The 18,353-nt window shown below is 43.3% G+C and overlaps 1 protein-coding gene across 3 annotated transcripts in view; it reads left to right on the top strand.

Annotated features, from left to right (window-relative positions):
* The window catches only part of LOC120943465 (transformation/transcription domain associated protein), a 263,678-nt gene that overhangs the window by 188,340 nt on the left and 56,985 nt on the right, over positions 1-18,353 (top strand). For 2 of the 3 annotated variants that reach the window (XM_040356783.1, XM_040356780.1), the window contains 3 exons: positions 4,453-4,648; positions 9,595-9,860; positions 16,202-16,302. In XM_040356783.1, the coding sequence (XP_040212717.1) occupies positions 4,453-4,648; positions 9,595-9,860; positions 16,202-16,302 (563 nt within the window). The remainder of the gene's footprint in view (positions 1-4,452; positions 4,649-9,594; positions 9,861-16,201; positions 16,303-18,353) is intronic. The other variant, XM_040356782.1, reaches the window with a different exon arrangement.

The following is an 18,353-nucleotide window of genomic DNA, read 5'->3' as shown; positions in this document are numbered from 1 at the left end:
AGCCGATAGCATGTTGATTCTAGGGTAGTGGTCCATTCCCCCAGGAGGTGTTTCATAACCCATGAAACAGATGGTAGATACCAGATGTGGGCCTCTAGGTTTAACAACAAACTTGACAAGTATGTCTCTAGGTACAGAGACCCTCTAGTGGATGCTTTGGTGTCTCCATACACCTTGATCTACACCTTTCCTTCCCTGAAACTTCTTTTCCTCATCTGCTTCACAAGATTGCAATGGAAGGCATTTTGGTTATCCTCATTCATTGCTCTGAACTGGCCCAGACAAATATGGCATGGTGACCTGGTCAGGCTCTGAGCTTAATCAAATCATCGGGATCTTTGTCTCAAGGACTGATTTACTATCCTACTTCTCGGTCACTGGCTTTAATCGCATGTCTGTTAAAGTTCAAGTTTTGAAAGATGGGGCAACATTGTGATTTCTGTGTTGCTAAAGCTAGAAAGGTCTTGCAGGAAGTAGCCTATCTTCAGATGTGTGATGCCTGGTACACACGATCAGGTTTCCCGGCGGCGAAAGACAACCGGCTCGGCAGCTTTTTCCCCCATACACACAGCTGGTTTTCCTGCCAGGAAAACTGCTACGAGAGCTTTGGCCGGGAAACCCAGCCGTGTGTATGCTCCCCCGCAGGCTTTGCCCATAGGAAAACTGCTGGGTTAAAAACCGCCGGGAAAAAGGAAACATGTTCTAATTTTTCCCGCCGCGATTCCCAGCGGTTTCTCTGTCTGGAAAACTTCCATGGAGCATACACACAGCCAGTTTTCCTGGCCAAAAGCTGTCATGGCAGTTTTCCCGGGAAAACTGGTCGTGTGTGCGAAACTTAAGGCATACTTCACTTGCTGCGAGTCTCAGAGCAATCACTTTCTTCTTCCTGCAGCTAAGCCTATGATGGCGTTTGGCCAGATTTATGCCCTTCCTATTCTGTTTCAGAGAAGGTTTGTCTTTAACTCCTTGATTAAGACCTTTTGTACAGGGAGTCTCCCATGTAACTCACCCTAGTCATTTCCCCATGACTACTTGGGATATAAATCTGATTCTCTGCACTTCATAAACTACCGTTTGAACCCATTAGACAGCCATCTTTCTCTACTCGCGCACAATGTGGTATTCCTTGTAGCCATCATCTCTGCGAGGTGAAATTTTTTCATGCTGCAGTGAGCCAATTTCCCTTTTTTGCATAAGGGCAAGGTGATGTCGAGACCCATTACTTCCATTATGTCTAAGGTAGTTTCTGCCTTTCACCCAGGACATTGTGCTTTCGTCCCAATGATCGCTTTCCACCCTTTTTGTGTTCAGGAGCTCTCTGCTTTTTATCTACAAGTGCTTCTTGGGCCTTTCAACATCAAGTAACCGATTCTCAGATTTGCAGGCTGCCACCTGATCTTCTGTTCACACATTCTCTAAGTTATACTAGGTGGTCATTGCAACCTCGTTTGATTAGGGCTTTGGGCGTAGCGTCCTTCAGGCAGCTCCTTGAGCTTTAGGCAGTCCTACATTCTCTCTTTTTTGGGGGGCCTTTAGCACTTATTTGCTTTGTTGCCCACTCCTCAGTTGGACTGCTTTTGAACATGCCACAAGTTAAAGACTTCCCGCGTCCCTCAAGGGACGAGAAAGAAAGTGGAGTTTTGTATTATGCTCTTTGAGTTCACACAGGAGCCAGGGCTGGACTGGGACAAACATGTGGCCCTGGACTTCATCCAGACTGGCCCACTTTAATTCCATAAAATGCTGCCCCCACCCCCCCCCCCAAAAAAAAAAATCACGCCCACCAAAAGGCCCCTACATCCATTATTGTATATCATGAGAGGGGAATGAGAGAGAGAGGGAGGGTTGAGGGAAAGGGGGTGAGAGAGGGGGGTGAGTGTAAGAAAAAGAGAGTGAGTGTAAAAGAGAGGAGGCGAGTGTAGGACCCCTTTTTACACTGAGGCGTTTTTTAGGCGCCTTTGGGCTAAAAATAGCGCCTGTAAAGCGACTGAAAAACGCTTCCGCTGCAGTCCCAGTGTTAAAGCCTGAGTGCTTTCACACTGGGGCGCTGCCAGGGCGTTAGAAAAAGTCCTCCAAGCAGCATCTCTGTTTTAAAAAACGGCCCACTGAGCCATCGGCCCACCGGGAAACTCCCTGTAGTCCCTATGGCCAGTCCATCCCTGACAGGAGCTCAGCTCTGCGTTTACTATCCTGCTCCTGGTATTGCTTTGCTACAAAACTGCGGCATGCTGGTAGAGAGAGGGGTTATTCTGGGTTGGCCTACAGATATTATTTTTCAGTTACCCCTAAACACAAAATAACATTTAACTTTTGCATAGTGGAGATGCCCCATTACAATGGTCAATTTTTAATTTACCCATAGTTCAGCTTTAAAGGAACATTTGGAAAGGTCAGGAAGAGTTAAAGCCAAGCTCTTTTGCTGGAAATGTTGATGTTTTTAGCTTTGGATCTTGTTTTTTCATTGAGCTTCAATGTCTCATCTAAGGATCTTCTGATTGTTTTGACATTCTAATTTTTTTTAATTCATGTGCTGATTTTGCCATGCTTGGCAGAGAAGCGTACTCTTAAATGGAATTCCATCCATTCTTTTTTCAGTGTTCAGTGGTGTTCAGTCCCTCAGCCATCTCAAAGAAAGGTGGTCATACTCTCAAGGGGCACAGATAGCTGTGAAAACCAGGGCCGGTTTCAAATCCTGCCAACTCCACAAATATAGGACTTTTTTTTCTGCTGTATGACTGTATTGATTACATGTATTCGCTGATCTCTATCTTATATACCTTTACCTACACTTACTGCTTTACTCACATCTCAACACAAGGATTAAAGACAATGAATGACAAAAGTACAAAGTGAACTGTGAGTTTGCAGCTGCAGTAATTACTTTTTTTTTAATATCAGATAGTGTGTGATTAAATACCTGCAAGAAAATTAAATTTACATGATGAATGGTGGAAGAAAGGAGGTTAAGGTATTGTGAGAGCTGATACGGCGATAATTGTGAAAATTATTACTTTGCTTAATTTATTTTGTTTCAGGAGATTTGACTTTGTAAATGTGAGCTGGGTTTTCAGGCATTTATCTTATTTAGCTGATTAGCAGCAAATACAATTGTTATCTTTCTTCTGTGTCTTCGCTGCTCCGCAACCAAAGAGGAAGCTTATTTAATACACATGTTAATGGAACGTTACCCCAAATATCATCATCATCCTCCTTTTTAGTAGCGGAATCATATTTTTTTTTTTTAAGCTGTTACATTTTTGTGTGTTTTTTTTTTTTTTTGTAAGAACACTTAGAGCCTCACACAAGGATATTATATCTGAAGGAAGAGTAATTCTCAGTGGCACCCTGTCCAGGTGTTAACATATGTACCCCCCAGGTTCCTTCACCTTCTCAAGAACATTGTCAGGTCACCCGTAGCCAGGTGACACGTGCACCCCGTTGAGGTCAGGGATGCACCTCAGGGTAGTGAACCCTATAACCGAATGCTGCTATCAGGGAGGAAGCGCGAACCCAAGATCACCCAGGGTGCGGAATCTAAGACCCAGCTTTGGGTTCACCAGAGCCCCTAGTGGTGAGGATGGCCTTCACCGCTGCTGGATCCAGGTCGCAACCCCTGGGATTCCCTAGGTCACACTCCACATGGAGAGAGGGGAAGCAGCAGGCAGGACAAACGGTAGTGATGGGTAGGCCGAGGTCAGGGCAACAGGCAGACAAGGGTAACCAGGAGACAGGCAAAAAGTCAGGGTCACAGGCAAGCAGGAGAAGTCAGGGACAGGCCAAAAACAGTACACAGGAAGACAATAGTAGCACACTGCAGACAGGAACTTAAGCAAAGCAACACTATTGAACAGTGAAGCAGACTAGCAGTGCAATGGTTAATGTGTGCATGGCCAGCTGCTCTGGGCTCAATTCCTACAGACATAGGCACTCCCATAAAACAATATCTCCCAAGATTCCATTCCCTGTGCACAGCATGCAGGCAGCCTCTCTGGAAGCAAGACAACAGTATTGTCTCACTGGGAAAATCCAGCGAGGCAGGGTATAGGAAGAACTCTGTAGTCATGAAGGGCAAGGCTGCCAACACTGGTTATGAATTTCAGTGCAGCAGTGCCACTGTGTTAGCCCATACAGGTTGTTACTTTGGACTGAAAGCTAAGTTCCTGGCGGAACCCCATGCAAAAACATGATGGAATTGAATGAGCAATCCTAATGAGGCCTCCTCCTAATTAGAATAGTAGTCTCAAAGGGGACCTTATTGGCCTGATGTCTAAATTACCATTGACTTGACTTTTTTTTCTCCATTTGAAGCAGTATTTTTCAAGTTCCAAGCTGCTTCCAGATTAAAAAAAAATAAAGGACTTGGATTGCCGCATTGGTTATACTAGGGTTACTCTAAAAAAGAAAATAAGAAATAAATGTCGCCATTTTACCATCTCAATCTGTTACTTGCAGGCAGCTCAGCAGATCATCGAGCTTCAAGAAGCTGCCCAGATTAATGCAGGCCTACAGCCGACTAACCTAGGGAGGAACAATAGTCTCCACGACATGAAAACCGTGGTGAAAACCTGGCGGAACAGATTGCCAATTGTTTCAGATGACTTGTCCCATTGGAGCAGTATCTTCATGTGGAGGCAGCACCATTACCAAGGTGGGTATCGCACAGGAGCAAAGACTTGCCGAGTTTGACATTTGTATTGTAGGAAGCATGAGGAGGCGAGAGATTCTTTGTTCATTAAAAAGCCGTTGTGAATAGTCTAATTTCTTTGAGATAAAATCGCTGCCTGGAGTTGTTTCGCAGCTGCTCAAAAGCTTCCGTATCTTGTGTGCCAGCCTTTGCTAATTTATTTTCTGAACTTCATGAGACTACTGAGTTTAAAACCTGTGCTGCATACCTCTCTAAATTGGTGCTTTTGCCGTTTCCGGGTGCAATGATGTCACTTCAGTTCTGTGATGCTCATGTGGGTTTTCTCAGTGGGGACAGAGTTTAGGGATAGGTTGTCTTTGAATGAATGATACAGTATAGAGAAATTGGTTCTGAGGTCCCCAACCCAGAGAGCCAAAGAGGGGGGGCGGGGCCATTGTTGGACTATCGCGGTACCGCGATAGTCCAACAATGGCCCCGCCCCCTTTCTTTGGCTCTCTGGGTTGGGGACCTCAGAACCAATTTCTCTATATCTAAATTCTGGATGATGGTTCGATTTTTCAAGTGTTTATTGATTTTTAACTTCAGAGGCTGCATTTCAAATTGTCTTTGAATGAGTCGGTACTCTGTTCAGTAGCATTTTTTATTTTTTTTTGGAAGGTTTAAGTAGTCCCCTAAATATTTTTTGATGACCTATTTGATTGAAAAACATAAATTCTGTAGTGTTTCCATCTCAAAATGGATTTTCTTTGGTGAAAGCAGCAAAGCAACAATGGCAGCCCCTTCAATACATTTTTAGTAGCTAGGGAAAGTTCCACAAGGGAAGGGTTGTGCCCTGAAAAATACAAACCGTCCTCTGCATTCAATCTAATCAGCATACTAGCTGCATATGGGTAGGGTTGTACCCTGAACACCACAAAACTGCATCAGCATTTTGCAACGCATTTGATTTAAGATTTTTTTTTGGGAGCAAAGATACCTGAAGTCACACTGTTACAGCACAGTAAACTTGAACATTGGCATAGTGAATCATAAATCATTGCATCCTTCTAAACACATTAGAACGGATCAACCCTTCTCAGAACTGCTGAAATAAGTTGCATTCCTTGCAAAACAAACTAGGCTTGCATGGTCGAGCTGGCCACAGACTGGCAGATCAGAGAATACTGGGCAATGAAGACCTGTTTGTATTTGTTCATGGCTTTGCTGATATGCGGAAGTGGCACATCTATGGCGAGGATTCAGTTTCCTTTTCTGAGGACGGGTCTATGGAATCGCCCTCCTCCATAGGTCACATTAGCAAAAATCACACTTTATATTGTCCTAATTCAATATGTGAAACTCTCAATACCAGGGTTTCTAGCTTCCATGAAATACTGTACCCCAATTATAATGGCTGTTATTTTTTTTACCCCCCATGTATATCAGCTTAGCTTTAAGTTGTTGTAAACCTCAGACATTAAATTTGAACAATTCATATCCCTCTATAGAGTGTGCTTGTCTCCATTTGTAGCACTAAGTGTCATTTCTGTCTGCTGCTTCGTTCCTCTATCAGTATGTATCACTTCTGACAAGTTTGCCTGACACCTAGAGAAAAATTGTGATGGACGGATCTCCAGCTGATTGGCAGCCTCAGCTCTGTTCCTATAAGCTGTGTGAAGGGAGGTTTCTCTCTTCCCTCCAATCCTCTCTCGGAGCACTCCTCACTGAGCTCTGCTGAGTGTAACTTCAGCTTTCCACACCCTTTTTGTTTTGTTTTTTTAACTCTCAGATAAGCTTTAAAATTCAGCACTTTGAAAGGATGTAGAAAAGACTGCAGATAAACAGGTACAACGTATTAAGGAGGATTTGGTTCATCTCTGTGTATCACCCGAGGCTAGTCACTTCACTGGGTATATGTAGGGGTTTGCAATCACTACCCCTAAAACCAACACTGCTTTTGCCGGGTAATTTTCAACAAAGCATCCATCCATTCACTCAAACATACAAAACAACTTTTGGTAGGGCGACTGGCTGATCAGTATTATTCAGTTCCTTTATGGAATAAAATGAGTTCACAGTAACACCCAGTTGTCTGGTCAAAACTCTAGCCAAGAATAGTTTAGTTGTGTATAGATTGTAATGAGGTTAGAACCCTTAGTTGTTGTTTTTATTGTGGTCTTTGTCTCTGTTGAACAGATTTAAAGTGGATGTAATTTTTTTTTTAAGTCACAGTGTAGAGTATAAGATTTCCTATCATCTGTGCCCAGTCTTGCCACACAGAGTTAATCCAGCTCTGAGCAATCCTCTTTTATTGTTCAGTGAAAATTAACAGACTTCCAGATAAAACCCTGTCTAAATAAAAAGTATTTTCCTCTCTCCTTGCTTTGAGTGACAGGTTATTTACATATCTAGCTTGGACATGTTTATCATATGTTGTGTTTATCATAATATGAGGTGATCCACAGTATAAAAAGTGAGAAATCCACCCCTCCCCTCACATAACACATCCTGGTAATATATAATGAACTGTGGATCACATCATATTATGATAAACATGTCCAAGCTAGATATGTAAATAAACTGTCACTGAAAGCAAGGAGAGAGGAAAGGACTTTTTATTTAGACAGGTTTTTATCTGGAAGTCTGTTAATTTTCACTGAACAATAAAAGAGGATTGCTCAGAGCTGGATTAACTCTGTGTGGCAAGACTGGGCACAGATGATAGGAAATCTTATACTCTACATTGTGACATCAAAAAAAAAAAAAAAAAAAAATGGGTTTACATCCACTTTAACCTCACTTGTGTTGTCAGGATATTAAAGTGGTTGTAAACCCACTTTTTTCACTTTTACCTACAGGTAAGCCTATAATAAGGCTTACCTGTAGGTATAAAGAATATCTCCTAAACCTGTACAGTTTAGGAGATATTCCCCTCGCAATGCGCCGCTGATTGCAGCGGCGCATGTGCAGGGGGGATCCACGGCGAAAGGACCGGCAGCCGCCGGACCTTGCCGAATTTAAATCTCCCGCGCACGCGCGGGAGTGACGTCATCGCCGCTCCAGCCAATCACAGCGCTGGAGCGGCGATACCCGGAAGACACGCCGGAGCAAGATAACATCTCTCTCGGCGTGGACCAGGTAAGTGTTCTTCACCTCGTTCCGAGGTAAGTATTTCATAATCAGCCAGTATGTGGTGCATACTAGCTGATTATGCCTTTTGCCTTGCAGGTTTAAAAAAAAAAAAAAAAAAGTTTGCGTGGTTTACAACCGATTTAAGGGATCAGAATCTAATGGGGACCTAGACAGTAATGAAATCTTCTTTTTATTTTGGTGTATGGTTAGAACCCCTTTAGGGCTTATTGTGATCTGTGTCTCCATTCAGAACAATCCCTTCATGTCCTTTTGTAGTCACTAAGAAAGTGATGAAATCTCCTTGACTAGGGCACAAACTAAATTTAAAACCCGACAGTAAATATAAATTGGCAAATACAGTTTTGTGAGGACTTCTACTTTGATGTATTAAAAATCACTGAATGGAGTTTTGACCGTTGCTCCCGTAGATGGCTACAGTGCTTATCTATAAAACTGCAAATTGCTGGATAACCTGAGTAGCTTTAAATCTGGGCATTCTGTCACCAGCTTCAAATGCAAGGAGTCAGTTGTTCAGTAATTGACCTACAAAATGCTTAGAATTTCAGCAACGCAGATCTTTCGTTTACTGCCATTTTTTTTTTATCTAGCACAAAAGAACAGAAACTGTTATAGAGTACAATTCTATAGCGTTTACAAATCGCTACCAAAATTGTCACTGTGACATGGGCCTTAGGGCAGGGTTTGACAAATTTGCTTGGAATCTAGGAGCCAGCTAAAAAAGTTAGGAGCCAGAAAACGCGCCCCGTCCCGACGAGCTTGCGCGCAGAAGCGAACACATACGTGAGCAGCGCCCGCATATGTAAACGGTGTTCAAACCACACATGTGAGGTATCCCCGCGATTGGTAGAGCGAGAGCAACAATTCTAGCCCTAGACCTCCTCTGTAACTCAAAACATGCAACCTGTAGATTTTTTTAAACGTCGCCTATAAGGATTTTAAAGGGTAAAAGTTTGTCGGCATTCCACGAGCGGACGCAATTTTGAAGCGTGACATGTTGGGTATGAATTTACTCGGCGTAACATTATCTTTCATAATATAAAAAAAAAATGGGGATAACTTTACTGTTGTCTTATTTTTTAATAAAAAAAGTGACATTTTTTCCCAAAAAAAGCGCGCTTGTAAGACCGCTGCGCAAATACGGCGTGACAGAAAGTATTGCAATGATCACCATTTTATTCTCTAGGGTGTTAGGATAAAAAATATATATAATGTTTGGGGGTTCTAATTCGAGGGAAGAAGATGGCAATGAAAATAGTGAAAAATTACATTAGAATTGCTGTTTTAACTTGTAATGCTTAACTTGTAATACCAACGGCCACCACCAGATGGCGCCAGCTCACACATCTGGTGGTAATAACTTGTAATACTAACGGCTCACCACCAGATGGCGCCAGCTCACAAAAAATATATATATATATATATATATATATATATATATATATATATATATATATATATATATATATATATATATATATATATATATATATAAATAAATATTTTTTGCCCACCTTCCAAGCCAAGTCTCCAGGACACCATTTCTAGTCGCCCTGGCGCCCGGGATTTGTCGAGCCCTGCCTTAGGGGTGCATATACCATTGCGAAAGTGTCTGTGCCATCTAATGCCGTGCAAAGGCAAACACAAGATTTTTCTTCAAGAACTAGACATATTCATTTTTATGACCTGTAAATTGTTGATCTATTGTATACTTTTAATGTTTGTAGCTATCAGGCTAATATTCTGCCATAAACATTTTAAAATCAATTGCTTCCAGTGCAGGAATGAATTACTTGTAGTAACTTATTGTCCTCTGATAGCTATAGTGAATGCATATGACAACAGCACTCAACATGATCCAAGCTCCAACAATGCAATGCTGGGTGTGCACGCCTCGGCCTCTGCTATCATCCAGTATGGAAAGATTGCCAGGAAACAAGGACTGGTGAATGTAGCACTGGACATTCTGAGCCGTATTCACACCATCCCTACAGTACCCATCGTAGACTGTTTCCAGAAGATCCGACAGCAGGTCAAATGTTACCTACAGCTAGCTGGAGTCATGGGGAAGAATGAATGCATGCAGGTAAGCTTCTGGGTGGAGGAGTAATGGGTACAATGATGGGTCACGGCAGCTATAGGCTTCATGTGTAAAATGTTTTTGGGTATTTTATGACATGAATTCAAAATCTACATTATGAATGTGTATGTTTTAAGCCTTTGAAACACCGGAAAAACACAAGACGATGGGGCACTTCTAAAGTTATTGGGCCAGATTCTCTAAGAATTTACGTTGGCGTAGTGTAAGCCATTTACACCACGCCACCGCAACTTACTGGAGCAAGTGCCGTATTCCCCAAACACTTGCTCCGTAATTTGCGGCGGCGTAGTGTAAATGGCCCAGCGTATGGCCGCGTAATTCAAAGGGGACGGCTTGTATTCAAATTAAGCGCGCCCATTGAACTGCGCATGCGCCGGGCGGAAAAAGAGCCCAGTGCGCATGCTCCAGCTCACGACGAAAAACGTCAATGACGCCGACGTGAGCGTCACTGACGTAAAGTCGTATTCGCGGACGACTTGGTAAAACAACGTAACCGACGGAAAAAGACGCTGACCCGACGCCATACTTAACATGGCGGACTGGCGTAAGGTTACCCCTCGTATAGCAGGGGTAACCTTACGCTTACGGAAACGACTACGCGACGCAAATTTGTTCGGGAATCGGCGTATCAGGCTCATTTGCATAGTCAAATGAGAACTGAACGTAAACGCCACCTAGCGGCCGGCATCGCATTACATCTTAGATCCGACGGTGTAGGTGACTTAAACCTGTCGGATCTTGGCCGTATCTATGCGAAAATGATTCTAGGAATCTCTCGCATAGATACCCGGGCTCAGAAACAGAGATACGACGGTGTTTCCTGAGATACACCGTCATAACTCTGCTGAGAATCTGGCCCAGTGGCTTAATCAAGCTTTTAATATCCAGAGTGCTAGTAATGCTCACTGTGTCTTTCAATATTTCAAAGACCTGAATAATGTTGTAGAGGGGTCTTAGGGGTCATGATCTGTCTCAAGAAGTTTTGGTATAGTCCTTGTTCTGTAGAACTGTGGTTGAGCTTTCTGTAGAATTATGCTGTGTACACGATCGAAAAATGTTCGATGTGAGCTTTTGGTCGGATATTCCGACCGTGTGTAAGCTCCACCGGACATTTGTTGTTGAAATTTTCGATATCAAATGTTTGAGAGCTGGTTCTCAATTTTTCTGACAACAAAAGTGCTTCGTCTGTATGCAATTCGACTCACAAAAATCCTACACATGCTCGGAATCAATTTGACGCATGCTCGGAATCATTTAACTTAATTTTTCTCGGCTCGTCGTAGTGTTGTATGCGACCGCCTTCTTGAAGTTCGGAATTTCCGACAACATTTGTGTGACCCTATGGGCCAGATTCACAGAACAAATACGCCAGAGTATCAGTAGATACTCCGGCGTATTTTCATATTTGCCGCGTCGTATCTTAATTTGTGATTCACAAACAAGATACAACGGCATTTGGCTAAGATCCGACAGGCTTACGGCTTCGTACGCCTTCGACTCTTAGGCTGCAATACTTCGGCCGCCGCTGGGTGGAGTTCGTGTCGTTTTCCAGCGTCGGGTATACAAATTAGCTTTTACGGCGATCCACGAAGCTACTCGCGTGCGTTACGTCGTTTTTTCCCGTCGCAAAGTTAAGCCATCTTTTTCACGGCTACACTTTACACAAGCCATGTTAAAGTATGGCCGTCGTTCCTGCGTGGAATTAAAAAAAAAATAAATTCCGCGTAAGTACGTTACGCACGTCGCCATACACAAACACTTGGGGGGCGCCGTAATTTCGCGCAAAGCACGTCGGGAAAATTGACGGAGCATGTGCAGAACGTTCGCCGCGGGGAGCGCGCCTAATTTAAATGGTACACACCCCATTTGAATTAGGCGGGCTTGCGCCGGACGTCTTTACCTTACTCCGCCGCAAGTTTATACTCAAGTGAATCAAGCACTTCCGAGAAAAACTTGCGGCGGTGTAACGTAAAGACGATACGTTACGCCGCCACATTTGTACCTGAATCTGGCCCTATGTATGCAACACAAGTTTGAGCCAACAATCCGTCGGAAAAAAATCCCCGGTTTTGTTGTCGGAATGTCTGATCGCGTGTACGCGGCATTAGAGTTTTGATCTATTGCTGCCAAGCGCTTCACCCACCCAGGTACTATTGTATTGTGGACTCACAAATACACTTGGTATGAATACTTTATGCAAGATAAGTGCTGGAATTTTCTTTTGTAACCTAATAAGGCAGAATCTCTAAAACAGGGACGCAGATGGCAATTTAAAACCTGACACATGTTCTAACTTCATCATGTTATGCAAGGCAAGAGAAAGTGCTGACCACGTTTTCACTTTAAGTCTAATGAAAAATGCATTAGCTGATGTCAAATATTTGGTTGTACTAACTCGCTGCTCATACAAATTCAATGCAAAATATCTGTCTGCCTACATCTGTAATGTTTTTGTGCCGTTTCAGTTTTACTTTTAACGTTCTTTAAATGGGAAAATGTAGGGAATTGCAGCCAATTTGGCATGTTGAACGTATAAGCAAAAGCTTACCAATATGTCATAACTGTATATTTATTTATCAGATAAATTGATCCTGAGTGCCAGCAAAAAAATGATCTGATCATTCTAAGAAGATAAAAGAATAACACAGCAGAGAGTCTTTGATGTCCTACCATTAGGAGATTAGTTTAAGTGCATAAACAGCCCAAGTTTATCGGTCCCTGAGATAGACAGCAGCCAGACCCGGGTCAGATGATGGAGTGAGCAGTCAGTAGGGAGCACTGCTAAGAAAAAAAAAGCCAATTACCAAATCCTGAAGTGTTAATTTGACAAGCCTGGTTTAACCTTGTGCAAGGACCCATTAGCTGCAGTGTTTTCTCTGTAGGACTCTGCCTCTTTTTTCATGGAATAATTTCCTGGGAGCTTTGCAAGTGCATTTTGTAAGATAATGCTTGACTGGAATGCCTAAGCCCAAAACGGTTTCGTAATGATAGGTCTAGGAATGACCATAAAATCCCAGAGTTTTCTTCATTTATCATTCACTTATCATAAGAAGGGAAAGTGGATACCACTATATAAATATTATTATACAGGATTTATATAGCGCCAACAGTTTGCGCAGCGCTTTACAACTTCAGGGAAGACAGTACAGATACAATACAGGAGGAATCGGGGGGGGGCCCTGCTCGTTAGAGCTTACAATCTAGAAGGGAGGGTCAAGTGGAACAAAGGGTAGTAGCTGTGGGGTATGATCAGATGGAAAAAATTAGGGTTATACCGATACCAGTATCGGGACCGATACCGAGTATTTGCGGGAGTACTTGTACTCCCGCAAATGCCCCCGATGCCTGAATAGAATACTTGCCCCGCCGCCGCCGCTGCCGCGTTAATCAGCACGCGGGGAACATTACAGGCAGCTTTCGTTTGAATAGCTGTATTCCCCGCCGCGCCGTATATAGACACTCCCCCTTGCTCGGGATTGGACAGATTCGTCCAATCCCGAGCAAGGGGGAGTGTCTATACACGGCACGACAAGGAATGGACAGCTATTCAAAACGAAAGTTGCCTGTAATGTTCCCCGCACGCTGATTAATGCGGCAGCGGCGGCGGCATCATCATCTATTAGGTATGGGGGACATGGCTGCAATATATGGGGGGACATGGCTGGATATATGTGGGGGGACATGACTGCAATATATGGGGGGACATGGCTGCAATATATGGGGGGACATGGCTGGATATATGTGGGGGGACATGGCTGGATATATGTGGGGGGACATGGCTGCAATATATGTGGGGGACATGGCTGCAATATATGGGGGGACATGGCTGGATATATGTGGGGGGACATGGCTGGATATATGTGGGGGGACATGGCTGGATATATGTGGGGGGACATGGCTGGATATATGTGGGGGGACATGGCTGGATATATGTGGGGGGACATGGCTGCAATATGTGGGGGGACATGGCTGCATTTGGGGACACATTTAAAAAGTATCGGTATTCGGTATCGGCGAGTACATGAAAAAAAGTATCGGTACTTGTACTCGGTCCTAAAAAAGTGGTATCGGGACAACCCTAGAAAAAATTAAAATACAGTTGTTAGATGTGGATAGGATTGGCTTCTCCTGAAGAGAAGGGTTTTCAGGGATTGTCTAAAAGCTAATAGAGAAGGAGATAAGCGGACAGATTGGGGTAAGGCGTTCCATAGGCTTCGAGAGGCTCTGGAAAAGTCCTGGAGACAAGCATGGGAAGAGGCGATTGGAGAGCAAGAGGTCTTGTGAAGAACGAAGAGAACGATTAGGTTGGTATTTTGAGACTGTCAGTGATGTAGCTGGGGGCAGAGTTGTGGATGGCGTAGGTAGTCGTTTGTATTTTGAATTTAATTTGTTGGGTGAGCGGAAGTCAGTGGAGGGATTGATAGAGAGGCGTAGCAGACAGAGAGCGATTAGTAAGGTGGATAAGTCTGGCATCCGCATTCATGATGGATTGAAGGGGAGATAGAGTATGCAGAGGTAAGCCAATGAGGAGGGAGTTGCAGTAATCAAGGCGAGAGATGACCAGGGAGTGAATTAGGAGCTTTGTGGTGTCATTGGCTAGAAAGGGGCGTATTTTGGAGATGTTGCGGAGGTTGAGGCGGCAAGATTTGGACAGTGATTGGATGTGGGGCTTAAAGGAGAGTTCAGAGTCCACGACTACACCTAGAACTAAATATAAGGCTTTCTCGTTCTCCTGATCTTAAAGAAGACCTACATTGGAAGTTACTCATGAATGCATGAATATACACAGAGTAGCACAGGAGGTGGGGGGCATCAGCAGGCAGATCCACAGAAAATGAAGTAGGCACTAGAAGATCCTTGCACTGTAAGTCTTTGGGTACAGTTTCCTTTACAGCAGTAGTGAGATCACCTATCATCGCTACACTGCTCAGAAGGGTCTTGAGAATGGCAATCATCCGATACAGAGTGGGTGGTATAAGCCTTGGCTCTCTTAAAGCAGATCTGCAGCTAATGTTTGAGATATAAAATAGTACTTTTGCGCTCACCTTAAATCCTTTTCTTGAAGTCCATTGCGGGACGCAGGTCCCGCCCCTCTGTGTTAATGATCATGTTTTTGATACTGCTTTGCTGCAAAACTGAGGCATGCTGGTAGTAGAAGCATTAGGCTTGGATCGCCTACAGCACAGGTGTCAAACACAAGGCCCGCGGGCCAAATCCGGCCCTCCAGGCCATTTAATGTGGCCCTCCCACCTCTCCTGCAGCTGCAGGAGAGCTATGGTCCTCCTCCAGACCCCTACTTTCTGCTTTTAAGCAGTACGTCCAGCTTCTTCCCAGCAGCAGCATAAGGAAAGGGGGGTGCACTGTGATGTAAGGGAGAGTGGGGTACTCAACTACTGATGGTGGGATGGCTCTTGACATCTAATGTAAGGGGAGGGGATGCGCTGGACATCTAACCTTACAGATACAACCGCCCCTTTTGAGGACAATCGTAATGCTGATGCGGCCCACGATGAAATCGAGTTTGACACCCCTGGCCTACAGCTTTTATTTTTGCCAGGGTCTAATTCTCCTGTAGGCAACAATATTACCTGAAGGTTAAAGTGGTAGAAAACCGCTCTCCAAAATAAAAAATTGGGACCGTGGCAGCGTTATGCCATAATGTGCTAGTTTGCACTGCATACTAGCACATTATAACAGGCATATTTGCAAACCAAGCCCTCCAGTGCAGCGCTGTCCTGTTTCCCCCAGCGCTTCCATCTTCACCCGGTCTATCTTCCAGGTTTACGGACTCCAGCCGTTTGAATGGTAAGAACTGCAATTACGTCACTGGATCAATGGCTGCCGCGCATCGATCTGCATTCTACGGTATAGTGTATGCCCTGGAATGCAGAGCGCCACTGCGCATGCGCAGATGATGTTGTTGGCTATTGCCGATGTGAATCTCTTCTAAGCGGTATATGCTTTAAGAGATAATTATTGTAACTACAGGTAAGCCTGATTTAAGCTTTCTTGTAGGTATCAGTAGAGGACGGCCTTTACTACCATTTTGATCTTCACTGCAGTTCACAGTGCAAACACAATGCATTTCTTGCAAGACCAATGTGTGTGTGTTGTACTTGCTGAAAATGTTCTCATCTTGGCTTACAAAGGAAAATGAATACAACTACAATAAATGTATTTTTTGTGCGTTTTTAGTTATTCTTTAACTAGTGATTGTGCCAAGGTCTTTAAATTTTGCAACAGTTTTTTTGTCCCTTTTTGATGTTTTGAAATAGAATTTTTGGCTCAATATGAAGTGTTGTTGTCTTTTTCTTTTTACCTTCTAGGGTCTGGAGGTGATCGAATCAACCAACTTGAAATACTTTACAAAGGAGATGACTGCTGAGTTCTATGCATTGAAGGGAATGTTTTTGGCTCAGATTAACAAGTATGTTGAATGGATAAAATAAATGGAAGACCTTAAAGTAATGCCCAATCTGGGCAATTTAAGCTGAACACAAGATGGAAAAAATCACAAGCAGGGGTTACATGCCACATGTCGGAAGTTAACGGAAGTTATTTAAACTTTTTTTTTTTTTTACTATTTTTTTTTTTTTTATTATCTTTTCTCTTCATCTTTAGCTGGCTGCCTCTCTATGTCAAACAGTCTTATTGGTCCTGAATGGAATTGGCCAACCTTACTGGCAATATGGAGGTGTAGCAGGTGGAAGATGACAGAGCTATGCTTAAAGTGGATGTAAACCCCAAAAACATTTTTTTTGATGTCGCAATGTAGAGAATACGATTTCCTATCATCTGTGCCCAGTCTTGCCACACAGAGTTAATCCAGCGCTGAGCAATCCTCTTTTTTTTATTGTTTAGTGAAATAAAACAGACTTCCAGATAAAGACCAAAGTCCTTGCTTGAGTGACAGGTTATTTACATATCTCATGCACTAGCTTGCAGACAAGCACAGCTTCTTGTCTATGTATATTCTAATGGCTGTTTACACTGAACTGTGGATCACCCCATATTTTGAAAACATTTAATCAAAACACAGGAAAGACAGCCAATCCTGGGAGAGCTGGATGGGAGAGGAGGAGAGGGGAGGGGGATGTGAATTGTGCACTTTACAGAAGCTGTGCATGTCTGCAAGCTAGTGCACGAGATATGTAAATAACCTGTCACTCAAGAAAGGACTTTGGTCTTTATCTGGAAGTCTGTTTTATTTCACTGAACAATAAGAGGATTGCTCAGCGCTGGATTAACTCTGTGTGGCATGACTGGGCACAGATGATAGGAAATCGTATTCTCTACATTGTGACATCAAAAAAATATGTTTTGGGTTTACATCCACTTTAACTGTTACACAATTTGCAGATATATTCAGTGAACTTTATCGATATTTTTTTCTTTAATCAAAGTTTTTATTGAAGTTTTCACAAAGTATCAATACATAAGGTTGAGAAAGATATTATCAACAGCAATTCGTACTGAGTATTATAGCAAACGTTAAAGACTTGCATCGAAGGTAACATATAGATAAGAGGTGTTGTGTTGAAACTTCTTTTTATCGATAATTTAATTCTTTATTTTGATGTGCGGTTGTCATTGAGGGTGGCTTCTGCCTACACAGATTACACCAGAGGCTCTCTTTGTACTGCCAAAGGTTGTGATAGGTTTGGACTAATGTAAATGCATTGACAAATTCTTTAAGTCTATATATGTGCCGTTATCCATATCCCCTCTTGATATATACAGTATGCAGGCTGTGGCAGCTCTTCAGGAGTATTACTTGGGTCACACTAATGTGATTTTGGATGTGTTCCAGAACTCATGGAATCACATGACAAGGGAAATAACAGGAGTTTCTGTATAGGCTGTTTTCATACACTATAGTAGCAAAAGTATTGGGACACCTGCCCTTACATGCATATGAACTTTAATGGCACCCCAGTCTTGGTCTGTAGGGTTCAATATTGGGTTGGCCCACCCTTTGCAGCTATAACAGCTTCAACTCTCCAGGGAAGGCTGTCCACAAGGTTTAGGAGTGTGTCCATGGGAATGTTTGACCATTCTTCCAGAAGAGCATTTGTGAGGTCAGGCACTGATGTGGGTAAGAAGGCGTGGCTCGCAGTCTCCGGTCTAATTAATTCCAAAGATGTTCTATCGGGTTGCGGTCAGGGCTCTGTGCAGGCCTTCGCCCCAAACTAGCTCATTGATGTCTTTATGAACCTTGCTTTGTGCACTGGTGCACAAACTGTTCCTACAAAGTTGGGAGCATGAAATTGTCCAAAATGCCTTGGTATGCTGACGCCTTAAGAGTTCCCTTCACTGGAACTAAGGGACCAAGAACAACTCCTGAAAAATAACCCCACACCATACCCCCCCTACAAATGATTTGGGCCTGTGCACAAAGCAAGGTCCATAGAGACGTAGATGAGCGAGTTTGGGGTGGAGGTCCTTGACTGTCCTGACCTCCACCCCGATAGAACACCT

This window comes from Rana temporaria, chromosome 6, assembly GCF_905171775.1.
Source record: "Rana temporaria chromosome 6, aRanTem1.1, whole genome shotgun sequence".
Classification (NCBI taxonomy): Eukaryota; Metazoa; Chordata; class Amphibia; order Anura; family Ranidae; genus Rana; species Rana temporaria.
This window is presented reverse-complemented; position numbering and strand designations above follow the sequence as displayed.